Here is a 9,072-nt window from a genome sequence, read left to right as displayed (position 1 = left end):
TCACATGATCAACTGACCGTATATCACTGGTCACATGATCAACTGACGGTATATCAAGAAAGATATACGGCACCCTGATATCGGGTCGAAAATACTGCAAGTGACAGGATAAATGCTTCTCTGCGTTACGCAAAGTAATTCAATGGTATTGTTGACGTATAATATGTGTCTGTGTGTACATGGGTGATATTATTATGTAAATAAACTACAAACCAAAATGCACTTAGACACAGCTTTATTTGTATTAATAATTTCAACAAATTAATGTATTTTCTGATCATAATTGTAAGCAGTAAGCAGTACTAAAACATCACCTCAATGTTTTAAAATAATGGGTTTTGGGTGATGATTGTTTCAAAATGAGTTAAGATAAGATCCGGGTATTGCTTAAGATCAAACAAAAACAGTGTAAAAACTTAGGGCGATATTTTCCTAAGGTCAGTTTTATCATATTTACCCACTTTTTTTATTTACACTTTAAAGTATTTTTTGTAATGAAATATGAGGTCAATCATCTAAAGTACATAAAAGTGATAAACTGTTTTTCTCTTCACGCTTGCCTGCACATACACTAACAATAACTAAAAGAAATCTGATTAATATGTGGTTAATATGTCATTCTTGTTTCATTCTTGTATACACTTACATTTTGATTATCAATTAAGATTAATAGATTAAATAAATGTAGCTTAATATAATGATCGAGCGGTTCCCACTCAAATGCTAGGATTGGTCATTTCAAAATACCGGTCAGGCTTTGATCTAACTCACCGTCATTTATGTAAGCATTTTGCAACGTGAACATCTTTGAAATCCTAGTTAATGTCATTACTATTTAGCCACAACTGTATCAATATTGAGCGAAAGGGTATGTCTAATAAATTTCAAAAATAATCTGTGAACTAATTACATCTGTGTTATTGAATTCGACAGATGATTGCAATTTATTTCGAAATGCTTAATTATAGTGTTATGAAACGAAGCACAGTAATTACGGTTGACAAAAAAAATAATTAAATGAAAGCAGTGCATTTATTCAAGATCGTAATAAGATAGAACAGATTTTGTGCAGATTTAGCTATATCCAGGTAGCCTTTAGATGATACAGTTCAATAATTTTGTTTAAAGCAGCATATTGACATGTGCTGATATGAATGTGCTGATATCTCTCCCTCATCTTTCCACTTTTGATGAAGACGAGCGTATTCCTATTCAAAAAAAAAATAATACATTCGAAAATTTACATGTATGCGGCGCACTAAAATGTAGAAAGTAATCATTTATTAGATTTTAGCCACTTATTCATTACTATTGTATACATTTGGTATGATTAAATTGTACAGTATACAGCACAGAAACGTTGAAATAAAATGTTAAACACAATGTCAAATGGAAGCAATTCGGCAAAATTTTAAAAGAGGTCTTTTCATACATCGGCATATTCTGTCAACATTTGTGTATCATTTTGTTTATTTCTTAAACCATCTTCTCGTTGGTGGGACCCAACGTCTCACGGGCGGGACTCTCACAGGTGGGACTCTCACGGGTGGGACCCAACGTCTTACGGGTGGGACTCTCACGGGTGGGACCCAGCGTCTCACTGGTGGAACAGGTGGGATCCTTATTCCAAATATTTTCTTGTCATGCTTGTTGTTGTTGTTAACTTCTTCACTGTAACAGACAAAAACAATTTAAAAATTGCCATATGTATACTTTTTGGCGAAAATTGTCCGTCCGGTAATCTCATTCAAGGTTTATGAAATAAATCAGACCTGGAATTCACATGATAATAAAATAGTGCGGAGTCTCCCTAACTCGTGTGACAACCTAATGAAACAGGCTTTAATGCAAGCTTATAGCTTGCTCTTCCTTCTATTACATTAATATGTTTGTATGTAAGAAATATTGTTTCAACCAACCAAATGAAACTTGTTTGTCAATAAAGACGCTTTTTTGCTCTTTTACTTAATAAGCATTTATGCGTTGTTTATTTTTTTATTTTTGCTCAGTAGAGCATCAAATTCTAATCACAGGCACGATGCACTAGTATATTTTCTCTGTAATGATTCCTAAATAAAGTGATATGTCTTAGACGTGGATAACATGGTCTTTTATCGTCAAATTGTCTTACTGCCAAACAAAGAGTGTAACAACAAGTTACACTGACATTAACAAAAATGTTGACTTTGCTAAATAAACTAAAAAATAGATCTTACTTTTTGCTCTCCTGGTTTCGAGCAGCCAACGCCATCCTCTGTGGAAACAAACAATCATTAGATATTAAAAGAATGTTTGATTTTACACAAAAGGATATAATAGTGTGTTCGCTTAGAGCCAAATTTTGGGTCTGTGCGATCGGAAAAAAGATTAGTGGCGGCATATACCAATCTGTTTCATGATGTCTGAAGTTCATTTTAAGCCATGTCGCCAGTCTTAATAATGCGACTAGACGAAGTTATGACGTCATCAAAATGGCGGTCATATGTTAAAATTATATCTATCATCTTCATATTCAAATGACTGATCGGAGTTGTTTGTTTTTGATGCTAAAAGTGAGTTTTTTAGTTTAATCGTACATATACATAATAATCTCGCATTGTATTATTTTGAATAAAAGCAACGTCATTTATTCAATATATAAGGTATACTATTCAATATATAAAGTATATTATGTCCAGATTTTATATCTGAAAATATGAACAAAGTATACTGAATATTATATATGTAACAGTTAGAGAAACATGATTGTAAGTATGAACGGAAGTGTGTAAGGTTTGAATACTAAATACTAATAAATGTGTAAGTAAACACGGTATGAATATGTAACGCCACCAAAAATCTGGAAGTTTGTTTGGAACAAATGGTTTTTAAAAATAGATTAACGCCCCTTGTACTAACTAAACGTTATCTTGATCCTTTGAAAGAAAAAGCCTGTTTTTAGCCCCTTCAGAATCAGACAGCTAATAATAATATACAGCAACCGTTCCCTAATTCAAATAAACATTGTGAATGGTCGCCATACGTTCTTTGCCGTTAACAAATGTGATTTCAAGGAAGACATTTGTAATAGTAAGAATTCTGACATAGAATTGTTATGTAAATTCTCCAGAAATGTTATAAATTATTGTTTGCAGGTCCTTGACCATGTTGACATTTGATAAAATTATTCTAGAACTTTCAAGGGTTAAATCAGAATGCCAGGCACACAGACTGAGCTAAAATGGCCGACATATTCTAAAATGACGGTCTCAGCGGAAAATATGGACTAATGAACGTTTACTGTCCAAAGACTCCATTTATGTTCAATAAAGTTTTGAGATCCTATGGAAACTATTATCCTAACTTTTGAAAGGCTTCTATCAAAATAAACGAAACATAAGAAGAAGGGTTGGGGTTTGTTTACATGAATGTCAATCATTACATTTAATTAAGCGCGGATGTTTAAAACCATTGCGCAGTTCAACGCGATATGAATGTTGGGCCAGGAAATTGGTACAGAATAATGTTCATGTGTATCAGAGAATGATTATATTTGTTCAATTACAGGCTATATAAATATCAAAACTGACATGTAATTTTACTTCAAGGTAGTTTAAAGCACATATAAAGGCTACAACACCATTGGGATATGATGTTATTCGTATATTTTAATGGTATAGCATATACGAAAAACAGATATTCAACAATTGAGATAAAGTGGGTGGGGTAAGATATATTTTGACTATTTCACATCATTTGATTGATTATATACTTTAAATTTGTTATTACGTTGACAAGAAATATTCAAGGATGGAAAATCAAAGACAATTATATGAACTTTTGCTGTGACATGCCATTTTGTGACCCTCAGACTCTGTCTAACAGATTGGTATATGTCGCCATTAATCTTTTTATTTTCCGATCGCACGGGATTCCCGTTCTATATACACTATAATTTAAAGGACAACTATATTTCAAAAGAAATGCTACATTTCATGAAGAAACTTTTCATGCATTGCTAACATGGTATGTAGGCTCTGAAATGGTTTGTAGCGAACTACTACTGAATTTATAACTGCCCTGGTAAACAGATCTTGAAGATATTGATAAGAAAATAAGTAGAAATGACAGAATATTTAAGGAAAAAGTGATATTGTCGATTCTGCAAGGTGGAGACAATAATATTCATTATTATTACCGTATTTTCCACTAAGACGAACTTTAAAGTATCATGCCAACATATTTACGTCATATTTATTCAAATTAAAAATGGACGCACTTTTTGTAGTTATTCTTTATCATTTAGTTAGGACAAAATGATTCAGTGAGTGCATCATTACAATATACTGAAGACCTTTCCAAAGCGAAAACCACGCTGCAAATATTTGATTGTGATTTAGCCGAGATTAAGCTTTTTTTTTTTATGTTTTTCTTATGTCTAAAATCTCAACATTTTTAGCCTTTTAATGCATTCTATCAAACATAGACTCTAGTTACTTTTTCATGAATTTTGAAAAGTACGATATTCGAATTTAATTTGGGGCGAATTTTTTAAATATAAAATGAAACTTTTTTTCCCTTCAATAAATGACACTTTGATGGCATATGATCTACACATTCTTTCAATACTGAGTCCACATCACTACAGGAAGAAATTCATCTATGAAAAATAATATATTTGTATCAGACATAAAGAAGGATTTCAATACCTAAAATTGCAAATGTCACATTTAATAAAAATATATTTCAATTCTTATTTCCCCGAAAGTGGGCATATTAATTATTCCGTCCGTGTGTTTGTGTGTGTGTCAGTGAGCGTACGTGTAAATTCTTGTGCGGGCTGTAACTCTGCCATCCATCAAGGGATTTTAAAATAACTTGGCATAAATGTTCAACATAATGAGACGACATGTCATGCGGAAGAACAGAGCCCTAGCTTTAAGGTCAATGTCACAGATATCAAAAGTTAACAGGGTCTGTTTCGTGTCCGGTCAATAACTCTGCCATCCATAAAGCGATTACAATAACTTGGTATAAATGTCAACAATAATAAGACGATGTGTCATGTGCAAGACCCGGACCCCTAGCTCTAAGGTCAAGGTCACACTTATAAGTCAAATTTTAACAGGGACGTTTTCGTGTCCGGTTCATAACTCTGCCATTCATTATGGGCTTTCGAAATTACATGGCATTAATTTTCCCAATAATGAGACAACGTGTCATGCGCAAGATCCAAAGTCTGCCATCGATGAAGGAATTTTAAAATTACTTGCCATAAATGTTCCCCATAATTAGATGACGTGTTATATTGGAAAGGTATGTTGCGCTTATGGCCCGGGTCTCTCAGGTGAAGGTCAAGGTCACAAAATGATTTATAGCTAAACTATTCTGGCATATTTTGCGCAGGCAGCTGTAGAATTCGTAGGCAAGCTTCGGGGGCAATTGTCACTAATAGTGACAACTCTTGTTTCAACATTATTACAAATTTTATGCAAGAAAGGTTACCTTGGAAAGTGGTCCACCATCCATGCAGCCTTCCATACAACTGGTCATGTCAGTTTCTCCATCACAATATTCTTCACAACACTGTGTAGCACATTCATCATCGAGAAAACATTCCATTGAGTCACAGTCGTCGCCAGTTTGTCTTTTGTTCTGGTTTTATCACACAAAAAGCACGGAATAGAATAAAGACACCGAATAGATATAAAACACACAATCGAAAAAGACTTGTGTATAAAAAGACACCTCTTGTGATTTGACATTCTCTCGATAATACTTTTGCAAGATCATTCAACGTTTCCTTTCCTTATTTAGATTACTCACTGTATTTTTTTGTGGACCAGACAAAGATAAATTGGGACATTTTTTTCCTGATATATACATATTCATGATTAAACGCTACGCATTTTATCATTATGCGAGGTGAAAGCATTTGAACGTACTTATCATTTAGGAAAACAGGCCAGTTAAACGAATTTCATATTTTGTCCTACTTTCACATTTCATGCGAAATAAAAGCAAAAAAAGATAGGTAATCAAAAACAATAGATTCAAACAAACTTTCTACTTTTTTCATCCAATTTCAAACCTTTGACAAAAATTCGAGAAAACAGTTACCGGAAATAAGATTTAACAAGAAATTGATATATTTTATATTCATAACGAAAACGGGTGACTGCCACATTTTAAACAAAGTCATTATGAGCCTTTAAAGAAAGTGAAAACACACCCTATGCTGTATGAACTACTATCCGACAAAGTGAATTGATACAAATTTAAAATTATAACGAAAACTTACCTGGTTTATGGCATCTTCAAGTCCTTGAAGCAGCCGCTTCTCTTCTTCATCAAGCTCATCTGCTTGCTCGTCTGCTTGCACTGCAATCAACGAAAAATGATCATTCATAACCTGACACTAACAAGTAAATGAACAACCACGTTGAGTATTTTAATACTAGAAGATCTCGTTTAACTCATTTTTCGGGAACTGGTCTCACTGCGGTCCATAGAAAGGAATATTCATCATGAAAAAGTAATATTCTTGTAAACATATGAATACTTAAAAACTTAACAGTAAATTCAGAACATCAAAACAAGATTTTGATATTTTTAATCAAAGTTAAATCGGCTGTTAGTTAAACAGTCGATTAAAATTTTAAAATTTGGCCAGATTGAAAACAACTTTTGATTCATGAGTTTTTTGTCAGACATCTTTGACCCGTTCTAAAAAGTTTAGAAGTGTGAAGAAGTGTTATTTGAGACATTTAAATCAAGCAACCAGCCTTTATTTTCTACTACATGTATAATATACTGACAAAAGTTTCAGAATTATTTGAGGATGTATCTGCAATACCTGTAATATTTCAATTAACTTGTATTTCTACTGAAAATTAAATTTAATATGATAAAAACAAATGTCGTTTTAAGGAGAAACGATTAATTACATTCACTGCACGATTTGAAAATGTTTACACTATTTCACTACAAAGAGATTAGACAGTTTGCATCACTCTTACAGACAACAGTCATTTTGTTAAGACTTGGCGCTTTCTCATATTGCGGAAGTTTAGGATTCGTTTGTGAATTTGTACATAAAAATTATCGAAAAACCATTGCAAAAGTTATCAAATCTACATGTACATATATATGATGATATCTTCAAAGCTATGGAGAAACAATGCCTTGGGTAATTATTTCTGAAATAAATTTAAATGCATTATATTAACTAAGCTATAAAAAGAGATGCAGTATACAGTTTTAATAATAATGTAATAAAATGGATTTACCGTTCAGACTCCATTTTGCTACCGCAATAGCAACAAAACAAACAAGCAACCACTTTAACATCATTGATCCCTGTCAGACTTATCCGAAACTGATTGATCAGCTATGACTGTTTGTGCTTTTATAAGTGTTCTCTACCCATAACCATACGTCATTTAGTGGAAAAAAATGGGCTGTAAATTTTCTTCGCGCTTATTGGTGTCGCATCATCATTTTTCCCCGTTGGCGCTCTGATTTTCAATTAGATATCCTTAATTGATGTGTGGTAAATATCAAATCATCATGTATTGACTTTTTGTTTGATATTTCTACCGAACTTAACTATCTACACACGCTTTTGAGTAATAAACAAAGAAGTATACGATGCTGAGATATTATGTTGTGTTTGATAAAGGTATTCCATTTTTATTTCTCAGTGCAGGGCTTACATGCTGTACCACTATATGAGTATTTGGAAAAATTTTGAATTGTTGGTGACGGGATACGAGGTTTAAACATAGGCAAGCAAATCTCTATCGGGTGAGACGCCATGTGTCTCGTAAACCAACCATAAATCTGCAAAGTAAACAATTTTCATTTAGAGTTTATATATTACAACAGCTGGTTCTCATCTTGCCTACGTATTTGCTGTCGGCTGCTCACCCAGAAAGCAGGGTTAAAAACGCCTATATTGGTTCCAAAAGCTTCGTTCTTTTTGTTGCTGTTGAATTTAGTCGTAATACCAACCGATCGAGACGGACCGGTATAAACGCAAAAACAGTCTTTACATTATATATGACTGTGATTATGACAGGAACACGGACACGGTCACATACCCTAGTGAAGCTACAACTTACTTTTATTTCGATTAACCCTTGAAACAGACTACTAGCATAACAACATTGCGCCATTTTATAATGTGCTGTTTATCGAATAAATCTATTGAATGCCTTTTCTTTTGTTAAAAGTCAATTTACAATGCATTACCGGAAATTTGTGGAAAAGTCAATTCACAATTTGCATTCATGGAAACATGCAGAAAAGTTGCTTCACAATGAATTACTGGAAATTTCATCAAACTTGGTATGCAACGTTCTTGTAATGTTCTCTATCAATTATGTTCAAACGGTTTCGTTTGACCCCTTTTAGCTACAGTGGTCCGTTAAAAGGAGCCAAGTTGCCCATTTGAATAAACTTGAGAGAAGACCTTACATTGTTGAGCTCAAGCGGACCATAAAAGGGTTCAAGTGGAACTAAATCTGTCACTTAAGATGAATGGAAAGTAAACCGTTATGATCAAGTCCTTGACTTCCAATTGCGACCCATATCCTGCGATGTGCACTCTACACTCTCATGAAATAAATGACTTGTACTAGTTTAAATAAAAATCTTTCAGGCAGTGTAGACACGAATGACGGACGGAAGAATAAGCTTGACTCCAACACAGCTCTCATATACTTTGCATCTATGCTGCAGACCAAGTTTGGTGTAGTTTTGGCGAGTGGTTTCAGATGAAAAGAGGTTTTAAGATCGGACGACGGGCGTCCGACCATCAAAAAAGGTCAACGACTTAAATGGTTTCCGAGCAATGACCGGAGAATGATTTGGCCGATGGCCATCAAATGCCTTTGTTTTACCTACATTAAGATTCTATAATTTTCTTTTGTTAAAAGGTGGCCTTCTATGTTACTGTGGAGGGTCTGTAGATTTTTATGTCAATCTAGGTTAAAAATAAATGGAAAATTAAACAAAGTCATATGGTTTTTAGTAACCCTTCATGGAAAATATGTGCCAGTATGATAGATATGGGGTTGAGACTAACGCTTC

General features: G+C 33.6%; 1 protein-coding gene across 1 annotated transcript; it reads right to left on the bottom strand.

Moving 5' to 3' along the window:
* Positions 1-220: 220 nt before the first annotated feature.
* LOC123541063 (uncharacterized) lies at positions 221-7,426 on the bottom strand. Its single transcript, XM_045326426.2, has 5 exons — positions 7,269-7,426; positions 6,281-6,360; positions 5,485-5,634; positions 2,217-2,254; positions 221-1,671 (listed from the first exon to the last, which is right to left on the bottom strand). The coding sequence occupies exons 1-5, from the start codon at positions 7,330-7,332 to the stop codon at positions 1,470-1,472; spliced, it is 534 nt and encodes a 177-aa protein (XP_045182361.1). The 5' UTR covers positions 7,333-7,426; the 3' UTR covers positions 221-1,469.
* Positions 7,427-9,072: the final 1,646 nt, after the last annotated feature.

This window comes from Mercenaria mercenaria, chromosome 16 (genome assembly GCF_021730395.1).
Source record: "Mercenaria mercenaria strain notata chromosome 16, MADL_Memer_1, whole genome shotgun sequence".
Lineage (NCBI taxonomy): Eukaryota > Metazoa > Mollusca > Bivalvia > Venerida > Veneridae > Mercenaria > Mercenaria mercenaria.
The sequence above is the reverse complement of the archived record's forward strand: the minus strand, read 5'-3'. Positions and strand labels throughout refer to the sequence as shown.